A 24,921-nucleotide genomic window follows, 5' to 3' on the forward strand; every position below is an offset into this window, starting at 1 on the left:
TGAAGAAAATTTGAGTAGTCCTTCTTCAACCTCATTCAGACCAGGATACAGTTTCATAAAAATAAACCTGAAGTGTTAACATTCCCCTTTGCATTGACTCAGAGGAAACTAAAAGCTACGTGGATCCACAAGGGCAATGTTCTAGGAAATCGTCAGCAAACCTTCGCCAGTAATGATCCATTAACCACGAGCAACTTGGTGGGCAACGGAATGAAGTGAAAGAGTTCTCAGCCAATCAAAGTAGACTTTGTTGAAGAGTGCGTTTTGCTCAATGATACGTCTACATACTATAAATTAATCCGCAGACATTAATCTGCTGAAATCGCTCAAGGCCCCATCATGGTCCATAACAGTATTACTACATGATAACATCAAACTGTCACACATTCACTTCCAGATCCCACTCATATACTCAACTGAAGCCTCTTGTTTGTGATCTGATTGGAAGCTGCTGTCCCAATTGCCCAAGAGGGGGGCAAGCTGCAGTCAGCTTTGTTTAGATTTTCCAGCAACTACGTTTTTACAAAAAGAAATGCCGGGGTAACCATTGCCGCCTCTGATTGCTTGTAATTATTTCTCTAAACTACCACCGATGGATTATTGCCTGAAAGGGAAATGTTAAAGCACTTAAAGCCATTTTATGCAACCAATGATGGATTAACTGACCAATTGGCTTCCATAAGTTATTCGATGCTCCCTTTGCAGCTCCAGTCGATTAATCGATTGTCAGAGTGGGGCCGGGGCGAGGAAGCGATGGCCGGGCGAGGCCGCACCTTTGAGTCCCCGCCCCCGCTCCCGCACTCGCCCTTATCAAACCACCACTTGTTCTTTAGTTTGTCCAGGAGGCCCTGCTCGTTGAGCTTTAGCACAGCCAGGTTCACGGCACTCCTTGAGCCACCGCGCGGCAGGGAGACAATAATAATCATCATCACCATCATCATTACTCATGGCCGAACGATGTGGCCATCATCATGAGCATCATCAATCATCAGACTGAACACGGTAATTGTCATACACATCGTCTTCATCACCACATTTCATTGGCTACATTAACATGATTGCAAATCCAAATGTGGTTTTCCAGGTTGGGCTGTGGCCTGTTGAACCACGCACTATTATGGGCATCTAATTCAGCTCGTGGTAAATTCCTGCAGTGAATGATGAAAGCTTTCGTGAATACATTCTTACCGTGCAATCCAACCCTGAAAACCACACTTGAATTATGATTGGCTACGAAAACTTACTTTTGTTGAAATGACCGTAAATATAATCGTCACTGCCAGTAAGTAATATAATTAACATGTCCTGTACGACCATCAGTCATCATCCCTTTCAGTGATCAGTGATGCGTGCTGCCCAAGCCCACTTACTTTTTTGAACAGACACCTTGTTCTCCATGTTGTTTGTCAGTCCACGTGTTTCAGATACATTTCATGACCAGCAACATCCACTAATTGAAAACATTATTTCGTCAAATGTATGTCTGTAGAACTTCTTTCCTACTGTACATAGCCAACCGTGCTAATCGAAGGTTGTACATAGAACAGGACACCTGATGCAGCAAGTGATGAAAAGGAAACAGGCACTATTTGGACACATCTGTAGGATGGGCAACAACAGGAAAATGAAAAGTGTGTTGTTCGGAAAAATTGAAGGAACCGGAAAGAGAGGAAGACCTAACAGAGAATAACTTGACGACATAAGAGGTTGGTGCCAGAAAGATGCGCACTACTTGAGCATATTGGCACAAGACAGCGGAAAGTGGAATCAAATGATGACATTTGCAATGGACACCTATGGGCTATTTGCCCATGGATCGTGATGATAATAATGCTGTTTCTTATAGCACTTCGTTTACCAAGAATGTATCCTGAGCACTATAAGAGATATGCCTGTAGTCCATTGCCATTCCTTGTTTTAAAGACTCATTTGGCCAGCGAATAGGAGATGGGTTCATGCTTTAACCATTTATCATTTAATACCTTTTCTTTCCGCCATACAGTATCAAAATATGTGATAATTTCAATGAATTCTGCAGCTGTTTTAATTGTTTATGTTGGAATCCTGCTTTTACGTAGCTTGTCAGCGTCAACACCTGGTCACAGCAGTTATGGCCGTTTGTAAATCCCTGCTTGCTGCTTTAGGATCACAGGATCGAGGATTGGCCTGATTCTCTCCTGACGGAGCTGCTCCATGAGCTGTAACCGGATGCTAAAAAAAATGGTTACAGATCAAGTTCTCCAAGTAAATTTTTTTAACCTGTTGAATCACGCACTCAAGAGACCAGGATAAATATAATTTGTAAGTGTGACTTGGGGAATATTTTCCAGTTGGGGGCAATGTTTTTTAAGTAGATCAACCAAGTATTTAAAACAAATGCAATATACAAACGTTTAATTTTAACCTAACCGTGCTGTTGGAGTCATACCAATGTGACTCGGCCAAGATAAACTCCTACAATCAGCATTGCACCATCGCATTAGAGAATACTCCCATGAGAACTACTTACGCTCTCTTCACTCGGTCTTGTATGTAACACTGGAGAGTGAGATTGCCACGATGTTTAATGATACGTTACAATATTACATTCCACAATGTTATCCGTTTTGCCTCTTTTGTAATTTTGTTTTATATTTTCCGTGTATTGTGTTTGTTTACCTCAAAGTTATTCAACTTCAGTTCACTGAACATAAGCTGGCACAAACCTTTTAATAATTTGCAACTTTATATGTTTATAACATACATGCTATCAGAAAATGATGCAGTCATATAATCAATACACCATTAATTACTCCAACTTTTTTTTTTACGAAACGCTAATTTAATAGTCAAATGCTATTTATTTAGCTTGAATTACTCCTTTGAACTTTGATCATTGTAATTGAATAAAAAATTGTACAAAATGAAATAAACATTGCATGAGCTACGATAATTACAACATGACAGCAGTTAGCCACATGGATATCATTATCGTGGATTGCATATTGTATGATGTATCTTAGTATCGTGGTAACTGATAATTGGTTTTTTACCCTTCTATCTGGCAACAAAACTGGCACCTTTTTACAAGGAGTCATGTTTGCATAGACCGCAATACCTGACAGTGCACATTATCAGAGTTATGTTCTTTTGTTTGTATTATGACTGCAGGTATTGCGGGTCTATGCAAACATGACTCCTTGTAAAAAGGTGTCAGTTTTGTTGCCAGATAGAAGGGTAAAAAAACAATTATCATATTTTTACTGGCAAATGAGGTTCCCATAGTATCGTGGTAACTCTACAGGATTGATGTTTCTTCAAACTGATATTTTCTTTTGTAATCAAGAACTGCACAAAGGTCCATTGCATACACTTTCTTTTAAGCTACACTTCATCTTTGCCAGCATTGTGGAATTGTAAATGAACACACTATCCGATGACTGACATTCAGTAAACCACTCTTGACCTGCCGTGGACTTCTATCTAATGTTGGGTGACAGTACGCGATTGAAGTGCCATGTATTTAAGCAGTGTGGATATGTCACCTTCCGAGGCCATTCTCTGACACAACAACGTGAATCCCTGCCACCTGTGAAGTTCTTCAAGGAAGTTTATTCATCCCCTTATTTCACTGACAGAACTATGAGGATAATATAGACTCTTTGTTAATTGCACCAAGTGTGCAAGTAAATTAAACTGACTGTGGGAAATAAATTGGTTCAAATGGTGACACTGGGAGGGTGGGGGGGAGGTGGGCCAAACACATAGTGTAGGGAAGGATTGATCTGCTAAATTATGAAGAGGGTGAGGAATGGGCCAAGTTCATTCAGGGAGACAGAGCTGGCTGCTGAAGGAGACAATGGTTTCACAGAAACGCAAGTACATGTGTGCTGTTAATTAAAGCAAGATTAACTGAAGCATAGTTAATGATTTGTCTGCTCTGCTGTTTACGTTAAAATCCAAAACCCTTAAACAATACAATTGCTAAACAATCCAATGGGAGTTGGGGGGGGGTTATTGTAGGACACAGGAGTGCAGGTCTCACCGGAGGAACGATCGCTTCGGGGTGCCGATTCCATAGCCCTTGGAGTCGAGGTTGCCGCCAACCTTCATGGTGTCGCACGGCTTGCGCTGCTCGATGTACTCATTGGTCGTGGACTCGAGCAGGTACGCGTACTTGCCCTTAGATCTGCGCACACGCGCCACCCCCTCCCCGGTCTTCTTCACAAAAACGGACGGCTCCGCAGCGCGCATGTAGTGCCACATTGTCTCGTACACAGAAATCTTGGAGCGCTGGTGAGAGGGAGCGTAGGTAGAGTGGGAGGGGAATGAGAAGAAAGGTGGTGGATCTCTTTTTTTATTTGTTTGCATGTTTTATTTTAATCTCTAATTAGAGTCCAACTGCACCATCATTGTCCCATTACAGAGACGAAGATATTTCCACGCAGAACTGTGACAGCGAGCAGCGCACGTTTCACCTTGTGTGTCAAAAAATTGTCCCACAGCAGATGACATCTTAGCACGACTCTTGGTCTCCAATCTCACCCCGAAGAACTCCTTAGTGGAGCCAGAGTCGAGGGTTCCGTACGAGATCTCCGACTGCTTGGCCAGGTCATCGGCGCTCTCGATGGGCGACACCATGCGCTCAACAGTCAGGAAGGCAGCCAGGTTGGCCGTGTACGACGAGATGATGATGAGTGTGAAGAACCACCAGACGCCACCCACGATGCGGCCAGACAGGGACCTGCACGCACACGTGGACAAACATCTATACACACGTGGCTCTACAACACCTAGATGCAGAAACATGGACACATTCGGGCGGTGGTGGCACACACCTGTAATTCAGCACTGTGGAGGTGAGGGTTGGTGGATTGCACAAATGTTGTCAAACTCACTTTCCCGTGGGCGTCGAGGTGCTATACCCTGGCTCGCCAGAAGGCAGCAGTGGAAATATGTTCTGTCTGTATAGGATAGTGCATTTGCCCCCCCCCCCTCACGCACGAGTTTTTTTTTTACTCTGGGTGCACAAGTTTCCTCCCACATGGAAACAACTCATTGATTGGCCGAAAACACCTTAATATTGAGGATTCCAGAGCTTGGGGAATTGGCACTATCTCACCGCAGTGGCTGCCTTCCCACTTGTCTGTGGTTACTCGTGCCTCCAAATCGTCCGCTATGTTAAAGAGGAAATACTGTGCGTGTTATAAGTAATATATTATGAGAGTAATACATTACTGTTATTTGGGTTGTTAAAATGCATTTAAATTTTTGATAATCTCACGTAAAAATAAATTATGACTTGGTTTGAATAATCCCAAAATGACGAGGGGGGTATTCTTCATAGTTGTTACTGCAACGTCTCCCGTCATATAAAATGGGGACCACCGGACAGGGCAAGCAGCAGCCAACACGTTCAAAGCTGGAGGCGTCTTATTCGCGAATGGAACCTGGTGGTCAATTATTGAAATCACAGTCAGGATGCACAAACTTTGTCATAGATCAGAGGGTAGCGACTGCACAATAACTGTGTTAAAACTACACAACTACTGGCTAATGACTCGGCACTAAGCCTACTGGTGTACATGTGCCAATGTGCACGTTCCATCATGATAATCAGTATTTACATTACCTTGCTGAAGAGGGTGAAAACATAGACACAACAAATACTCCGAATTCCGCCAAAAAAAAGTTTTGGGCGTTTTTTGTCACATCTAAGAGTTTTAGGAACTTCTGGACACCTAGTGGCTGACCCCTTCGAAACCCGTGGGACCTCTCCTGTGATCACATGTACTGCAGCCTGCACACAATGACCGCACTTTCTTCAACAGTTCCTTGGGGCGGTCATTCCTGGCCTACACGTTCCTCAGTGCTCAGGCTCCATCCAGATCGTTACTTAAACCTCCTCAGCAGCTGACGCATGAGCCAGCCACTTTCTCTAACCTGAGGCTCTGCAACTGTCACTGGGTCAGGCCTGCCTTGGTTACCATGCTGCTATTTCAGCTGAGGAATTCCCCCAACTTAAAAATACTCATCTGCACACAAAGCCAAAGATCACCTGTAAAGACTTTACAAAGGCTGTTGAAGCAAGTTCTGTTAACGAGCAAATTAAATCAACTTAAACTTATAAAGGCCAGTATGGCACACAAGGCATCAATGGCCAACACCACACCTTGCCACCTTTGTCTCCCTTGTGGCAATATGTAAACACTGCACCAGGTACTCATTTCAGGCCAAGTCGACCTAGGAGAGGCCCAGAACGGTTTCCGATATTCGTCACTGGTAGTCATGAGCAGGATTAGGATTCAGGTCACTGGGTAATAGCGCAATGCGCTAACCATCACACCACTGCTTCTAACCACTACGCAGACACATGCACTCAGTCATCTCACCGGGGCGAAATGTCACAGCCCTGCTGCATGAAGGCCCCCAGGGAGAACCACAAGCTGTTGAGGATGCTGAAGTCGTTAGGCTCGGGGGGACCTTCGGGCCCAAGTGGCGGAGGAGGTGGGAGCTCCCCGGGCCCCGCGGCTGCCTTCTGCCACTCGTAGGGGCTGAAACGACTGACGAGGAAGAGCACAACGCTCACGCCGATGTAGGCGAACACGATGCACATCCAGATCTCGTAGGCGAGTGGGTCGAGGAACGAAAACACCCCAGGCTTAGACTTCTGCGGCTTCTTGATCATGATGGAGATCCCCAGGCTCATGAACGGCTTGGAGAAGTCGATGACCTCCTCGCGCACCAGCGAGATGGTCAGCGGGGCAATGGCGATGTCTGCCTTCTGTCGGAGTGTGTGGCGGCGGTGATGTGGTTTGATGGTGTGGATGGTGAGATGTGAAGGTGATCATAATGATGGATGATGAGATGGTTTGTGAGGTTGTGGGATGATGAGGTAATAGGCATGATGAGTGGCAGAGTGTTGGGGTAGAGTGGTGATATAAATGGCAATGAGGTGTAAAAGTGAAGGGTTGAGGTTAATATGAGATGAATGGGATGGTGAGATGGTGTGGCAAGGTGGTAGGATAATGGATTTAGTGATAGGTTACAAAGGTGATTGGTAGATAGAGTGGTCAGGTGAACGATGATGGAGTGATGTTGACAGAGTAGCAGGTGAATCGTGATAGATGTTTACGTGATGGAATGAGAAAGTGGGGTAGTGAGATGATCGTGAGGTTCATGAGGTGAGGGATTAAAGAAGTGGTGAAGGAGATGAGTGCTGCAATTGTCGTGAGATGGCCGGGTAACAGAGTGGTGATATATAGGTTCGATAATGGGATGTTTTTATGAAGATGTGCATGGGGTGGTTTATGAGTTCGGTGACATGATGGGTTTGGAGGCGATCAATGATTAAATTAGAGTGGGGTAGACACAGTGAGCAAACGAGCAGGAAGGCATGGCCAAATGTGTGGACATGACAATGTAATCAGTGGTTGAATGATCAATGACGTAAAGGGGAAGTCATAAGGTTAGATTTATCTATTGCACACAACACATGTTCAACAATACACACCTAGATAAAACATTTAGGGGACAGTCTTATGGGAACAACCCCACAATGCATCACAAACCCATACTGCTGTGGACACACTTAAATCTACTGTTTTCTGCATGCTGTGCATTATCCTGTGCCGTGAATGTGTGTCACTATTGTTTGAAATAACAAATGGCGCTATAATCATAAGTGATCCTTGCGCTATAAATGACACGTTCTGCTTTTGTGAATGAGTGCCATCCATGAATAAAGTGTTCTCTCATTGTAAACGAACATTTCGTTCATTGACAATGAACAACACATTCTCTTATTCACACATTCTCTCTTTGTGAATGAGCATCGCGTGTGATCGAGGATCTCCCTCGTCGTGGCAAGAGCAATATTCTTTTTGTGAATGGTGTGTCCCCATGTCTGGAAGGGGTCGAGCGATGACATATCTGCGTACCCCGTACACCAGCTCGCCAACCATGCCATTCCAGATCTTGGTTTCCGTGTCGCGGGACCCATAGGCGCCATCCGGCACGAGTTTCCAGCGGTAGTTGAAGCCGACGTGACGCGCGATCTCCTCTCCCAGGTCCGCGCAGTATCCCTCGAAGCGATCGTTACCCGTCAGCTGCTCGTAGTTCTTGCGGTACATGAAGTACGGGGCGTCCTGTGTGCATTAGTGTATGTGATTGTGTGGTGGGTGTGTAAACATAGCATCAGCACTGGGGAGAAAAAGGCGGCCGAGCGTGATGCTAGCCACCCACCCCCTCGTGTGCCCTGCTGGTCTTCATTAGGTACAAGCAAATAGCACTTGCCCCAACAGGCTGTTCAAGGCTATGTGGGGGTCATTTGCATTTGAGAATGTGTACGCGAATAAGCGTAGAGTTGGCATGTTTAAATGCGAGTGTGATAATTATGTACGCATTTGGATGTAATGTAAACAATATACATGTAATTTATAAACAGACTGTTTAGAGAAGATGCTTTAGAAATACGACTTTATTTGTTTTCGAACTTATATTTCTGACCCAACAGCATTTCCTTGATTTCTTTAACAAATGTTTTAACGTTTCCAACCCAGTCTCCAATAAGCTTTAGTGTAAATGTGTTTTCTTTAAGTTATGTTGGATGCCTATAATTTGGGAGCTCACCCATCATCTGCTCCAATTCCTAAATATTTGAATGCAGCTGCTAAAATATATTAAACTGTACTTAATGTTTACATATTAAAGTATAACTCATTTCGAGACATCACCAAAGCCCTGGCCCTCAGACTAGACTCCATACTACAGGACATCATCGACCACGACCAAGCGGGGTTTATAAAAAGGTAAACACTCGTCCAATTGCCCGAAATAGATGGACCCAAAACTCAAAACACCCGGGCTTCGCCCTCTCCATTAACAGCGAAAAAATCCTTTGACAGTAGAATGGAGCTTTCTATTCCGTGTCATGATTCTCATTAATTTACCCCAATCTTTTATATATCTTTGCTCGCTCCTATATAAATCCCCTCTGGAAACTGCTCGTACAAGAGATCTAATCTCCCTCCCCTTTCCCACTGGAAAGGGGCTCCCGTTAGGGATGCCCACTTTCCACTTCCTAATATTCATTAGCTATAAAACAATTAGCAATTGTGATTCGCTCCTCCACTGACCTGACAGATATCATGCACCCTACTGGTTGGGAATCTCGGACTTTGCTCTAAGCAGACGATGTCTGCATTTTCTCAAAGACCCAGCCTGTTTCTTCCTGCAGCTCTTGCATGACGTCATTACTCCTCTCGTCATCTCCCCATTGTCGCTTGACGTCATCACTTCCTCTCCTCCCCTCAACACTCCCACGTTTCTTGACTGAATTACTCCGTTACCTCCACCTCAACCGAGTAGCGTAAGATCATCACCCCACTCATCACAACCTCACCCCATTCTGGCGTGACGTCAATACTCCTTCCAACACCCCAGGATCTCTGACGTCAGGAACCTATCAGCCCAATCTCACCTGACACCATGCCAGTGCGTTACAGAGATACACACGCAAGCTCGCACGAACAAGTGTATTCTTATATAAATTGAGTAACAGACAAACCCGATCAATGTAAATGATTTACTAAAATAAACGAATTTATGTTTGGTTCATCTAAACCAACAACAAAAACTTGGACCACCATAATTATCATTCTATTCTGTTAACTTTTAGAGAAATGCAGAATACTATTGTTTGAAACAAATATCAAAATATTACCGTGAGTAGGCCTGCATCAACAAAGATTAATGCATTATGCATCAAACAATTAATTTTTTTGTCCATTAGTAAGTTAGATGATAGTTATCTAAAAAATGTTTACGTGAGGCTGATGATCGGGATAAACAATAGGAGACGGCAAAATGACACAAAAGGATAAAAATTATGGAATCGATCTGCAACCCCGGTGACAATTTCTCAAATCATTGGTGACCGGGTGAATCATATATAGGCCCAAAAATAAGTCTGCAACAAGGCTCACTTTGCGGAGCGAGAGGCGATAAATCCTGGCAGAGCGTGACGATCCCAACATCCCAACTCTGTCCTATCATCCTGCCGAAGGAATGTGCAATGTGCCTCGATGAGTCAGGATTGAAAACTTCAGTGGCATCATAGTTGAAGACGGTGGCCCAATTAAATTGATCTTTCACTCGTGCACGTTAGTGATGATTCTTGAAGCACACGATGGTGAACGACCCCAGGTATGTAGCATTGGAAAGTCCCTTCTTACACAATGACACAAAAGGGCATTTGCTCTGTGGGGTTTTGCCTTTCTTAAAGTCCGACATGAAATATTGATGTGATGACCATGGTCCCATACAACAACAGACAGCGCACAAGTCCCCAATGTAAACCAGGGTGAGCAACTTAAAAAGCAGATGCATTCATGACAATAATAATGACAACAATAAACTCGTAAATAAACATAAAATATAAATGAATGTGTACTTACGACAAGGCGTGGATGAAAAAACTCAAATAAAGGCAGATGCTGTGGTAAACGTAACTAAAGCTTGTGGGATGGCTGCACAATCGGTGATGCTGTCTGCAGTCAGGGGACAATGAGCAAAGGGACAGAGGGGGGAAGAGACATAGGTGAGAGGGAGAGAGAGAGTCATTGTAGAGATGGAGCGAGAGCAAGAGAGAGGGAGGGGGTGAGAGGGAACGGGAGAGAGAAGAGCAAGACTGAATAGAGAAATGAAGCAAGAGAGATCATGAATACACAGGAAGATATCTGAAGAGAGAGAGAAACAGTGAGAGTGAGCGAGAGAGTAAGCGAGAGAGTGAGCAAGAGGTGGGGGTTTACATAAAGCAAAGTTATTATTTAAAACAAAAAAATACGAAATGATGAACGAAGCAAAGCGCCGAATACACCGAGCATCTTCTTGTTTCCACTGATCGTAAAAAGTAAAAATAAAAGAGAGACTAGAGAGAGAGAGAGATCAATGAGCAAGGATTGTAGAGAAAGTGAGTGACAGAGAAACAGAAGAGAGGGAGGATAAGAATGGATGAGAGCAACGAATGCAGAAAGGGGGAGACGCATTTAAGTAGAGAACAGAAGAGAGAGTGTCAGTAAGGGACATTTACAGAAGGACAGGGACATAATGGAAGAGCTGAAGATAGAATGAGGGAGAGAAGGGGAGGGGGAGTGCAGGGGAGACAGTGCAAGAGAGAGGGATATTTGTAGATTAGAGGATACAGTGATATAATTGTGTACAGAGCTGAACCAGATAGACATAGCAAGATGGAGGGACATTCAGAGAAGCAGAGGGCGAAGGAATTTACCAATGGATGCAAATATTGAACGCAAGAAAAGGAGACGAAAGAAAAGTAGAGACAGAATATATAGAGAGATACGGTGAGAAGGGAGATAGAGATACATGCGCGCACAGGGAGAGAGAAGTGAGGGGCAGATTCATCAACATCTCAAACATCACTTCAACATCACATCCATCTGTCACATCAAGAGCAACTCTAAGCCATTGCAGAGATTTGTTCCACATCTACAATAATAACCACCATAATTAAAATCTGTACCCAGAAAAAGCTTTACTGAGTCTCAAGACTCGGTTTCCAATGCCAAGGTTCTACTAGGGATACTCTGCAATTTCCTTTTGAAGTAAAATTAAAAACTCTGCATGGGCTGTAACCTACACGTCTAAAGAAAACCAACAAACATGTCCTCAGGGAGCAATCTCTCACGAGCTGGTGCACATAGAAGCTGCCAGAAACCTCACATCTGCACTGCACCGTGAAGACAATGCATCACAGCCAAGAATCCAACCATGTCATTATCGTTATTCTTACTTGCTTCCAGGGGATTCACGACCCCCATCACTTTCTGATCCACCGACCCAAACCTTGCATCGCAAGGTTATATAAAAATGCAAACATGTGAATGTGTGTAGTGATAAATAATGTCGTGGCCAGAGGACATCCATGTCACACACCCAAATTAAACAGGAATTGGCTATATCTCCCAACCACACAGCTTTAGTGGGACCTGCCCACCATGATGAAAAGCCTTAACGATCTTGAGAAGAGGGTCAGGGACCCTGAAAGCACAACGAATAACCCAATGCCCTTGCATTGTAGAACTTTACCAAGGCAATGAGGCAGAAATTGGGCTCGATTGAAATTCCCTACACCTCAACTTGAATTCAAATCTATCACTTTAACAGCCATCTTGAGCAATCACGCTTATGTACGAAGGGCTAGCTTGATTTGTTTCAGCTAGGAGCAGCCGCCTCTGTAAAATAGTACTTTAAGTGTACAATGTTAAATAATATGCATTTTACGAACTTTAAAATGTGGGTCTGATGCCGCTGGTCATGGACCAATTTCAGACCAAACCCGTGAAATATTTTTGGGATATAACTCATAATTTGGCCAAATTGGGCTCAAGGTGGCTCAAAATTATTTTAAAATATCGAAACATTTTTTAAATGATGAGTGAAAGCACAATGCATATTACACATGCTACATGGTGGAATATGTTTTAAAATGCATACAAAACTAATCATACTCATTAGAAAAAAAACGAATCATGTTTTATCTTTGGATTATGCATGGCAGCATTGATGAGAGCCCAGAATTACTGTCTGTCTAGTGCGTATTATACAACAGCATTACCATCACTAATCATCGAACCAGATACTGTGAAATAAACAGTCGTCTCTATTTGAGTAAACTTACCCCAACGCCCTGATTTTTCCATCACCGGTAAAACTCACCAATCATTGTGGAGCTATAAATGACATTTTAACCCATGCAAAGTACAGCAATCCCTCGCCAACCGCAAAATTCATGTACACACTGTTTATTATCTGCATACCAATTTGCCAAAAGCGACCTGGAAATTTTGAGTATCCACGTTGTAGGCACGGGTCCGCAAAACGCATTTACAAAATTTGCAGGGCAGCGATTCTCCTGCGTGCCACCGCGCCACCAGTTGCGCTGTGTAGCTTATCAGCTGTCCCTCAAAGTGAAATAAAAGTGATGGGTTTGCAAAGTAGAGTATTAGATAGGCTTGTACGTGGTGAGAGTGTTGTGTCTGTGGGGCGAGTCTTTGGGGTTAATGAGTCTACCATTAGAACCATAAAAAAGTGATGTTGTGATTAGTCCTCCTCTTTCCAACCAGCCCTTCCCCCATCATGTCATTGTCGTCATCAGTCATAATAATAGACTTCTACCCTCAATGTATGTAAAGTTAATGCAATGTTTATTTATGGTTTATTATATTATTGTGTAATGTACTGTGTTTTATTCGTGTTTAGTGAAGAAACAAGGAACTTAGTTATCCTATGACGAGTCTGACCATGGACGTGGTTCCTATAACTCCCTATTTCACATAGGCCCTGTACTTTACCAACCGCGGTTCTGCCTACCACGGACTTTTCCATGAACCTAACCCCCGTGGTTGGCAAGGGATTGCTGTATATTTTAAAATCGTTTTACCAAAATAAAATGATAAATGCATGCTATTTTTAATTAATGTTGTCCTAAATATTCATTGCAAGAAGCCTTAGAGAAGCAGTGAGTAGATTCGTATTCACATTCCTAATGCCTAAGAGGTGGACACTATTTTTTTTAGTTGTGCCACCCCTTTAAAACTGGTCATAGACAAGTAGGTTTAGTCTGACGATGGTTTCAGGGCAAGGATTTGAGGCATGCAGTGAGGTGAACAGATAGGGTAGGGAAGCAGCCTTGCTGCTGGGGGGCCGGGTTCATACCAAGATCGTAGTTACGATGACCGTTTTGTTTTGATGTAGAGAACTATTTATTCCATCCTCCCCGAGTCCTGTCATCACCAGGTGCTTGGTGTCTGACCAGTATCCCACCTGAGTGCACACACATACACAGATTAAAATGCACAGATGTAAAAAGAAACAAGAGTTTCCCGTGGAGCCTTTTGTGGCAAGTGCTGTTACAGCGAGCACTGATGAAGGCTGACACGGCACACTAACGGAGGGGTTGCCATCACCATGCCCGGCCACCTTTGTCTCCCAAATGCTGATCTTTACACACCACACAAGGTAATCATATACGGATGAGTTAACCTAGGGGAGGCCCAGCACCAGTTTAAATATGTTCCAGTTATTGGTCGTGAACGAGAATTATTCTTCTTTCAAATGGCTGAAATAGATACATCAGCCGTTCAAGTGGTCAAGCCAGACAACCACATCAGGAGCAGCTGAGTGTATCGCTGTAATGTGTCCTTTATATTTGTGGTTCAGGCATTGCATCGTTATTTGTCGTATGGTCTGTTCTGGATGACCACTGTCACACACTGGAGAATTCTAAATGTTCCATGTATGCAGAAGATCTAAACCAAGGATCTTATACTTTGGGTCTTTCACAAGGTGCTTGTTTGTGAGTTCTGTTGAATTTTCTGTCGTTTTCCGAACTTCATCGGGGTTGAACTCGCATTGTTAAAGGTTAAGCACATGGGTCCAAAAGGGCTTGGGTGACTTCAAGCGATGACGAGGGACATTATTGAAGTCCAAGACGTTGGTATTTTAAAGCGTCAGGACATCAATGTTATGGGTTTTCATTATGTTTGAGAGATACTTGCACTTTACCTGGGAGAATCCCTCAATGTTAAGTTGGATGATTCTTCTCCCAGGGCATTTCTTGCATATTGTTTGGCCCTGAAGAGGGCCATTGACATGGCTTGTGTTGTTGCTCTGGAGATTGGATGATCGATGACCGATGTTCAGTTGCCGCATTGATAGCATGCGTCATGATTTATCCCTTAACTGTCATCTTCCACTTCAACGAGAATTGAACTCGGGTCACCGGCTTTGTGACATGGTGTGCTAGCCACTACATTACCACTTGTCACGCACGTATAGACACATGCTTTCAACACAAATATGCAGAAATGTAAGCAAATGCCCAAAGATGCACATGATTAGACACAATCTCACAAGTGCGATTAATGTTAGTTGTGGCCAGGTATCAAACTCTGGACTGCTGTTTTTTTTAGTGGAGCATATTAATCACTGTCTACCACTCCTCACAAGCAATATATATATTTATGGCCCCACGTTTAATTGGTGAACTCCTTGTGAGATGACAGAAGAGATATAGACATGAGATGGAGATAGTGAGATGAGAGAATGTATTCAAGAATAGAAATTTGGTGCATAAGTTTCTATATGCATATATGTGCATTCGATTTTGTGGGAAGCATTAATTCATTTTCGTGCATGCAGACAAGTAGGCAATTAATCACAAGCAACCACAATGATCAAGAACAAGTTAGTGAGACGCCTAACCTCCGCGTATGAACCAAGATCATTGGAGTTGATGGCTAAGTGTCCCAACATTGCCATCGTGAGTCACTGGAGAGAGGCAGCCCTGAGTGGCCATACCTTTGTGGGTCCGGTGGGCCTCAGCTCCATGACTCCAAGAGTGTAGTTCGACCTCTGACCCAGCTCATTAAACTGGATATTGTTCGTGAGGCCATTGATATGAACCTGCACTGACATGAGGGCACATGCACACATGTAACACAACCGTTGTAGGAGCCAGACAGACCATGAGAGCATTGTGATGTTTGTGCACCGTGGAAAAACGGTCGATGCGGCCAACACTATGCCCAGCCACCTGGGATTTCCTAGTGCTGATGTTTACGTACCCTCAGTAAGGAAGAGGTTCCACCACTTAAAAACTATGACTAGTACTCTTAAATAAGCGCACAACTGTATCTATCCGTGACGAATGCTGCACTTTTTGTCGTTTTCATACAGGGGGCGCTGCAAACCTACGCGCCCCCTGCATGAACGACGGAAGAGCAGGGACAGACGTTCGATTACGTTGGAATCGATCTGCAGATGGTGGTCTTCTCGCACGGCCAGCTCTATGTCGCCTTATCTCGATCCCGCAATCCCAAACAGATGAAAGTCCGCATCGAACCGAACCCCCAGCAAGGCCATCTACTTAACGACGAGAGACAATTCACACGAAATGCCCTTTTCAATGAAGTCTTCCAGATCTAAAATAATATAAGCTTTTAATGAAGAAATAAAATGATCTAATTCAAAACACAATACAGTTCAAAGATGTTTAATTTTTAAACTTCAAAACGGAGCATCGGGTGCTTGCGTGAATGCGTCGTTCGTGTGCAACTTTTTTTGTGACTTTCCTGGCCGAAGGCCGTAAATGCCTGAGCCAACTTATGCCCCTACAGGGAAATTATTAGTTATAATTGATTTGTGATTGTGCAATACTTTCAACTGCTCATGTGAAACAATTGTTTTTGTTGTGAATAATATTTCTTCATTGCATTTGCAATTTCAGTGACCCATGTCCCTTCGTAAACGAGACTCGTATGGGTCCCTTAAAGGTCTCACCTGGTTAAACAAAAATAAACTTGACTTAAACATTACTTAACTAGACCCAAAGGCAAATATCCTACTTATAGCATGTCCCTTGGTACACCTGTACAGGGGAAGGGGGTTGTGGAAAAGCAGGTTCTGGGAGGCAGGGAGGAGAGATGGAGCCACGTGCACGAAATCATTGAAAACGATCAACATGTGCAGCAAGCTAGGCTATTGTGTTTGGAACAGGTGGAATACACGATTCCATCAAGGTGTCAATCACAATTGAGCGAGCCCAGCTTCCTATAAATAGGGACCACCCCGCCACACAACAGAGGTGCTGAGTCAATGCAGGAAGACCCCAGCCACAAGCATCTCTACTCTTAAGCTCCAGCCAGCAGTGCCGAGAGTAACGGTCCAAGGAAACAGGCAAACTTCAAGCTTGGATGCCCGGTGGGGAGCCAAGACGGGCAAGGACGTTCAGCAAAAGGGGAGAGGAGCACAAGGAAGCTGCCGCTAGCGCCACCCTATGGTGGGAAAGAGCCAGCAGGCACCTGGTTCACTTCCTCTGTTCTGGCGATGGTGTCAGGCCGGTGGTGGTTCGCGATGCGCTGGGTTGAGCTTCAACTAGGGGACGACGGGTTGCTTGTGAATCCATCCCAAAGCGAATGGTAAATTCCATCGAAGGCTTAAAGTGCCTTAAGGGTTTGTGAGTGTCGTGTCAGGATACGGGAGTCCTCCTGGAGCGTATTGTGAGTGCACGGTGGTGTTCTCGAGATGCGCTACTGTGTGTGAACTGGCAGGGTGGCTTGTCCTAAAAATTAATGACGGACCAACCCGATTGAATCGCCTCAGGTGAATGATCTCTTGCTCTCGCTAGACTCGATCCACAATATACATGGGAGTGACCTGGCTGACCAAACATATAATAGTAACGCCGATGAAGGTGAGCCTGGGAAAGTCGGCAAGAGACGGAAACGCCACATAGCCTTAACAGACTTTTGGGGCAAGTGCCATTAGAAAACACCTACAAATTCCTGTACGATAGAGGGGGGTTGGTGACCAACACCATGCTCGACCACCTTTGTTTCCCTGGTGGTCATGTTTACACATTACACCAGTGCCTCATTTGAGATATTCGCCACTGTTATTAGTTGCGAACGGGAATCGAATGCCAGTCGCCGGGTTTGTAGTGCAGTGCGCTAATCACTGCACTACTGCCTCCACACAAAACACACATAGGAGCCAGGTCCTCGCTCCGACCACTTGCCCCACACTGAGGCTACAGGGAATCCGCCTTCCTTGCTGCGTGCACGTGTCCTTGCGTTGTGTGTGTGCGCACGCACATTCTTGAGCGCGCGCTGGATGTCGACGCCCTTCCCCCAAGGCACGGCAGGGTTGGCGAGGCAGTCGCCGGTGTTGCCCTCACGGTGGAGATCGAAGCGCTGCTTGTAGAGTGCTCGGAACGCCTGCGAGATGACGAACACGCCGTCGTACGCCAGCGCCGACGTGGACTGCACACGTGTGTACATGTAAGAGCACGTGCAGGCTGTTTATTACACTCCCACAACACTGAGGACACGTGTATGTACACGTACAAAGACAAAGGTAGACTTGAACAGACTGTTGGCAAACACCTAGGAAGGCCGAGATGGCACATGAGGGGGTGGATGGCCAAGCCCGGCCGTATTTGTCTACCCAGTGCTGATATTTACATACCGTACCAGGTACTGACTTAAGGCTGAGTCAACCTACCTACAGTATATAGGTACACAAGCATATACACCTGCATGTATGAAACATGTTATGCACACCTAAGCATATATATGTTGTGGTATAAAAAAAGAAAAGATCCCACTGTGTAGCCTTTATCAACCTGTTGGGGCAATTGTGCTGTTAGAGAGCACCTTTGAAGGTTTGCGTGGTGCACGAGAGAGTGGTGTGGCCAGCACCACACCCACCCAGCCCCACGTCCCCTCAGTGCTGATGTTTATCCAGCACCCGCACATGGCCACCTTGAAATGGAGACTGTCGGAGCCCGGGTACACGTGTGGGCTCTGCTTGTGCCACTTGTCCAGAAATGCAATGACTTGCGGCGCCATACGGTCCACCATCTGGAACCCTGACACGTTGGCCCCTCCATAGCGGAACACGTCCAGGTCCACGTCCAGGAAGCCCTACGCCATGAGGATGAAACAACATGCGTAAGTACAGGTATGCACGTGTGCGCGCGTTTGTGTACGGGGAAACAGCAGTGTAGATAATAGCGCCTTTGCTGCTAATGGCCAACACCTCTGACAATTATCTGAACCAGTCCTGGTCCTCCCCTAGGTCGACTCAGCCTCAAATTAGTACAGGCAGACCTCGCTTAGCGCTCAATATGCGTTCCTGGAGAAGTGACCGTGAATCGAATTGGTGCTAATGGGGGTCATTATACTATTATTTAGATGGGGATGCATTCCCGACAGCGTGATTTCTTTCCTATGAGCAATATATGAGTGCTTCATCGGGATCTCGGTAACAGCGCTAATAATACAAGTGGTAGACATTATTTCAGAAGTAAAAATAATCAATGATTATAACATCAGTAATTATTATGGACTGTACTCCTACAAGGCAGCGGTCGGAGACGAGCTTGGAGCTGCTGCTCTAATCCAGGTCACTCAGAGAAGAGCTCCAGGAACTCCACATTTGAGTGATGCCCTCAGTCTAAATTTCTGTTGTGAGGTTTCTTTTACGTGGAGCCCGAGACTCTCTCCCGGGGTCTCGTCAGTTCTCACCTGGCCAGACAAATCGATTTCTTTTTAATGTAATCGAGACCACGAATCGTGATAATGGAATCACGGTGGGTGGGGTCTGGTTGGCTCGGCGTACGCCACTCTCATTGGCTGAGCGAATGATGGGGGCGGGTACGTTTCCCCGGCAAACGCTTGCTGTGTGGTCTTTCACTCATGCGAGAACTTTGTAGATTATTTGATTTTCTTCATTTTTGTTTAGGATTAAATTTCCCCAGGACAAAGAGCACGAAAACGAATCAACTTTCTGTGGGGGGGTCACTGACCGAGGTCTGCCTGTACCTGACACAATGTGTTAAACATCGCCACTAGGGAGACAAAGTTGGCTGTACGCGGTGCTATGTTTGTGGTCATGGATAAAGTCATTGACGAACAAGTGAACCAGTCCTTTCTCTATCCAACGTTCATTCCGCCAAATATAAGTCCCTCTCGTAACGTGCCCCCAAATACTTCACACTTTGGCGACACGTTTCACCGTTACGCACTAAAAAAAAACGATTTTCTAAAGACCAAAACGTCTATGATAAACAGTAAGTAAAAAAAATATACATTTTGCAGGTTAACCAACTAAAATCTCAATCCGATGGCGTCACCACGCCACGGCAGTGCCCAGTGTCACGGGCTGGGTGTCGCGATCTTAGATATGCCTTTGTTTGCATGCTGCTGCAAGCAGCCCACGGAAGCGTTCAAGAACACATTAAATTACTCCTTATTAAGTCATCTTGGCAAGTCATAATTTTTCAATATTGTTATTTGTTATTAAACTCTTAAATCATTTTTTGTAATGTCACCAATATTAAGTATGTCATTGATATGTATTTTGTAATTCCAGGGCTAAAATAATGAAATGAGATGACATTTAATTCTTATTCGGTAACACCCCCCTTCCCCTATTAAAATATACAATGTCTAAGGGAAAATAGGCTTCATACAGTGCGATTTGATTTGCGCGCTGTTTTTCAGGAATGCATGTTGCTCGATATGCGAGGGACGCCTGCACCTGGTGTGATGTGTAACCATCAGTACTAGGGAAACAACGGCAGTCAAGTATGTTGCGAGCTACACTATTCCCCTAATGCCAGGATGGCCTCATAGGTGTTCACTAAAAGTACTTGGCTCTACAGTCTGTAGGCTATATGGTGGATTTTGTATTTGTTTACAGGAGTGTCGTGATTAGTGCGCAGCGCTACGAACCCGGCGAACCAAGTTCGATTCCCGCTCAAGGCTAACACCAGTTACAATTATCTGAACCGGTCTTAGGAACTCCTCTCCTAGATCGACTCAGCCTCAAATGAGTACCTGGTGCATTGGATAAACCATTTCCAGTGGGGAAACAAAGGCAGTCGGGCGTGGTGCTGGCCATCCACCCCCTCATGTACCGTGTCAGCCTACATAGGTGCTCACTAACAGCACTTGACCCAACAATCTGTTAAAGCTATATGGGGGATTATTGTATGTTTTTGTATAGCCAGTGTGCTTATGACCAGCTCCGGATTGACAGCAGAGGTCTGACTGAATCATTCAGGCGGCAATATCCTTTCATCGGCTGCATAACACTGTATGAAAGCTATCTGGTCTGTCGCTCAACAAAACGATTCAGGTTTTCTCGGCCAGAGTCATGCCCTCCCTTCTTTACATTTGCGAAACGTGGACCCCTCTAATGGAACATCTGCGCCAGTTAGAAACATTCAGACTGGCCTGCCTACGATCCATCCTGGGTTTAACCAGGCTGGATTGTGTGCGCTCACAAATCCTTAAAAGATCTAGACACATTCCTATCAGTAAGTTCCTCTGGCGAGCAAGGCTGTATTGGTTGGGTCATGTAGCCTGCATGACGAGCTACTGCATGCCCAAGCAGCTTCTGTTTGGCCAGATAGAGGGGGATAAATGGATGTGGCGCAGGCTGGAGAAGAGATGGACTGATGCGGTATGGGAGGATATGGAACTGAGTAGACTTGCCGAAGACTGGTACTAGTGGTGCCAATATAAGCGTCTATGGAGGAGGTTCATGAAGGACACTGCTCCAGTTGGAGGCAGTCGCCCTCCAACAACAACGGAGGGTAGAGGAGCGAAATTCATAACAACGAGTGGAGTGCAGGGGGGCTAAAATGCAGCATTTTAGCACAGGACAGGGCACAGGTGGTGCATTTGCCAGTCATCGCAGTCAGTCAATCCATAGCACCTGGGTCTGTCCCGTGACCTCCTGTCAGCGAGCCTTCAATACTTCACGTGGCCTCGGAGTGCACCTGGCCTGGTACAAGTGCTGCGGTGACGTCACCGCCACTTAGTGGCGAATGTTGTTGTACACCCCTTAGATAATGTGTGTGTGTGCGTGCCTCACCAAATTGGCGATGATGTAGTGAAATCCCTTTACGTGGTTTCCCACATTCACCACCTGCACCCACACAAACACCCATCATCCATAATACAGGTTTTTTGGGTTAGATCGCGTAATTATATAAATGTGTCGTTAAACCTGCCACCACCCGACACAGCCAATTAGTAAGGTTTGCCACGTAAACAGAACATTCCAATTTGTTACTCGTACAGCATACCAGTGAGTTAGAGAGCCAAGTCACAACATTTACAATCGGAGTACGACGTTTCGCCAGTAATTACAACTAACTTCATCAGGTGACAGACAGATTTGTGGAGAAGTCCACCTGTTTCGTTCCTTAAAAACACCCATCAGCCAGACTCCATCCACTGCTACACAGCAGCCTCACCACCATTCCTTTCAAAGAATTCTCACCTGGTGTAACCAACATCTCTATAGAGCCATCAAACTGCAAGGGAGACCTTGGAACCAAACAGTAGATGCAGAATTTTAAATGTTAATTCTTAGAGCTGGAAGGTAGGGAATACAAAGGTCGACCATGCCATGGTTCAAAGACCACTCTTAATGAACTGCATTCCATCAAATCTTGGAAGCTAAGCAGGTCAGAACCTGGTTAGTACTTTGGTAGGAAACTGCTTCGAAATTTCAGACATTGCAGAGTTGGGCTGCGAAGCAGCCAGGAGATGAATCCAATACAGGAATGGATTCTTGAATCCATTTATATGGAACGCTTGATGTTACATCTTGAATGTTTGAATTTAACCAGACAATTTGGCCTCCTCCCAGATATAAACAACACACTAAAAACATTGGCCAAACATTCCAATGCAGAACCCTCCTGAAAAAAATATTGAGACCCACTGAGGCTTTCCTGGATATACAAAGCGCATTATTGTGATTACTGCACCGCTACGTCCGGAACAAAATCGCAGCAGCCTGAAAGTTTCACGACCGTTGTCTCCAATCGCTGAATCACAAGCATGCGCTTCACCCATCAACGGGACTGCTCATGGAGGGGGAGGCTGGGGGACCTGCGATAGTGTCGACACCACCCTGTGGGCCTCGCAGTCCAGCACGATGTTACGTTCCCCGCGCACGGCCAGATCACGCAGGAGCTGCCGCAGAGCCTCGTCACCCAGGCCCTCAATGGACAGAGCCATCATAGCCCAGCCCCGGCGCGTTGCCTCCTGCACCACAGACTGCAGCAGCCACAGGCCTGTACACAAGCACATACACAAACATCGTACACACACACACACACTGGTAATGCGTATGACCACATCACCTTGAATGCGCCTGGTATACCACATTTCTGGGAGGCTCAACCAGGACATATAGTGTATTTACCGCTTCTCCGAGTCCACTCAATCACTAGCCACATCCATACACAGAGAGTGATTTGACCCTTGCTGATGTTGAGCTCACCATCCTTTCCCTGTATCATTGTGAGTTATCCATGATGCCGGAAAATGTGTAAATCGAGACAAAATCATGATTTTCACACAAAACACTGGGACACCAGGACAGTGTTTCTGTGTGAGTGTGTACACTCACCAAGACCTGTGTTGTACAGGTACACGTGTGAGTGTCTACGTGCGTGAGTGTGTACGGGCGTGAGTATGCGAGTGTGTAGGGCAGTGGAAGAGTAGCGGGTTAGCGCGATGCACTAAGAACTCGGCGACCCAAGTTAGATTCCCGTGGTGAACATCTGAACAAGTCGACTCGGCCTCAAAGGAGTACCTGGTTATACACCGCCTCGTGTGCCATGCTGGCCTTCATGGGTCCTCACTAACAGAACTTGCCCCAACAGTCTGTTAAGGCAATACGGGGGATCTTTGTCCTTGTTTTGAGTGTACGCTCACCCCGGTCCGTGTCGTACAAGTACACGAACTTGCCCCACGCGTATCTGTCGATAAGGTGCAGGAGTGGCCACCCAAGCGGCGGCTGCAGCTCAATCAGGAACGGGGATGGAGGCTCCTGCAGACAACATAACTCATTCACTACTCAAGCAGTCAATACTCAAGCAGTCAATACTCATTCCTAACCCCTTTATAACCTACTCACTACTCAAATTATTCACTCACTACTCAGCCACTACTCAACCATTATTCATACGCTATTCCTTTACCATTCTTATTAATTTTTGTATATTAATTTACTACATTTACGACTTATTCATTACTCATTCACAACACGTACATTTAATTCTCATTCACTACTCATCCACTCGAGTATTCACTCATGGTTCGCTCACTCATTCACTACCCGTGAACTCGTGCACTCGAAATGTATTACTCATTCATTCAATTCCCATCCGCTATGTTTACCACTCATGCGCTCACTGATTCAATACGCATGAATTCACTATTCATTCTCTCAATAACTCATTCTTCACGTGTTCATTAATTACTCTTTCACAAATCACTCGCATATTACTCATTTCTGACCCATTCACAAGTTACTAATTTTGCACTCATTCAGCAGTCATTTAACATCCACTCATTAATTATTAAATTATCATCTACTCATTGAGCCACCAACCGTCGGTCTCATTCATTTCTCATCCACTCACCAATCAACCTCTAAATTCACTCAGAATCGTTTTCTCATTCAGCATCCACTCGTGACTTATTCATTCTAAACTAATTCAACATTAATCTTTCATCATTACTCACTCACCAATCACTCCTTACTCTGGCATTAATCATTCATCAGTTAAATTCAGCATTCATTATTTAGCGTTTTCTATTTGAACTGTTCGGTGTGGAACGATGCAGGGATTCACTCATTAATATTTATATTTAAGCATGGAATTGCATGTGCAAGAATGAAAATAATCAGCGTCTTTGTGGGAAATATAACAAAATAAATAAACAGGCATACACCTCCTGCATATATTTCAGATAAAATATAAAAGTTTTTATTTTAGTTTTTTACATAACCCATCAGCGGCACAGCATTCTGGGAGTGCATAATTTCAGCAGCATTGATTCAACACAAGCAAATTCTGGACCGGAGTCAGCATACAGGTGTCTCATCAGCAGTCCGGCTTGCTTGATCCAATGTTGGTGAACTGCTGAATGTTACAAGCCTCAAAGCTAATGGGTTGTGTAAAATACACTTGGTTTTTTATGCGGAGAGGTGGCTACATAAAAGACATTGCTTATTTTGTGTATTATTAGTGTGCATTTTATTTGTATCTCTTATGCACCGAGTATAATCCCTGCAGCCACTAGACACAATACTTTAACGTTGTTAAAAATATAAATTCTTGAATCACGACGATGGATTATGAGAATGCATTTCATCTCTATAGTTGGAGGGGATCATTTCACTCCCGCTCATCATCCACTCCGTCTAATCATTCATTAATCAACATTATTCATGAATCATTCATCTGCTCATTTATTCAAGATCATGTTTAAATATGAATTATTATTATTTGATCCAATTACGTTTACTAACTGCTTATCATTAATA

General features: G+C 44.7%; 1 protein-coding gene across 6 annotated transcripts in view; it reads right to left on the reverse strand.

Moving 5' to 3' along the window:
• LOC144932635 (glutamate receptor 4-like) overlaps positions 1–24,921 on the reverse strand; it is a 76,656-nt gene that overhangs the window by 20,748 nt on the left and 30,987 nt on the right. For 3 of the 6 annotated variants that reach the window (XM_078856886.1, XM_078856888.1, XM_078856889.1), the window contains exons 4-14: positions 23,304–23,418; positions 22,473–22,657; positions 21,445–21,498; positions 18,324–18,485; positions 17,655–17,822; positions 15,361–15,465; positions 13,717–13,824; positions 7,920–8,126; positions 6,372–6,763; positions 4,525–4,723; positions 4,025–4,272 (exon numbers count right to left, since the gene is read on the reverse strand). In XM_078856886.1, coding sequence (XP_078713012.1) covers positions 4,025–4,272; positions 4,525–4,723; positions 6,372–6,763; positions 7,920–8,126; positions 13,717–13,824; positions 15,361–15,465; positions 17,655–17,822; positions 18,324–18,485; positions 21,445–21,498; positions 22,473–22,657; positions 23,304–23,418 — 1,943 coding nt within the window. Of the gene's footprint in view, positions 1–773; positions 889–4,024; positions 4,273–4,524; positions 4,724–6,371; positions 6,764–7,919; positions 8,127–13,716; positions 13,825–15,360; positions 15,466–17,654; positions 17,823–18,323; positions 18,486–21,444; positions 21,499–22,472; positions 22,658–23,303; positions 23,419–24,921 lie in introns of those variants that run through there. The other 3 variants (XM_078856887.1, XM_078856891.1, XM_078856892.1) reach the window with 3 other exon arrangements.

The sequence above is a fragment of the Lampetra fluviatilis genome, chromosome 5 (assembly GCF_964198595.1).
Source record: "Lampetra fluviatilis chromosome 5, kcLamFluv1.1, whole genome shotgun sequence".
NCBI classification, from domain to species: Eukaryota; Metazoa; Chordata; class Hyperoartia; order Petromyzontiformes; family Petromyzontidae; genus Lampetra; species Lampetra fluviatilis.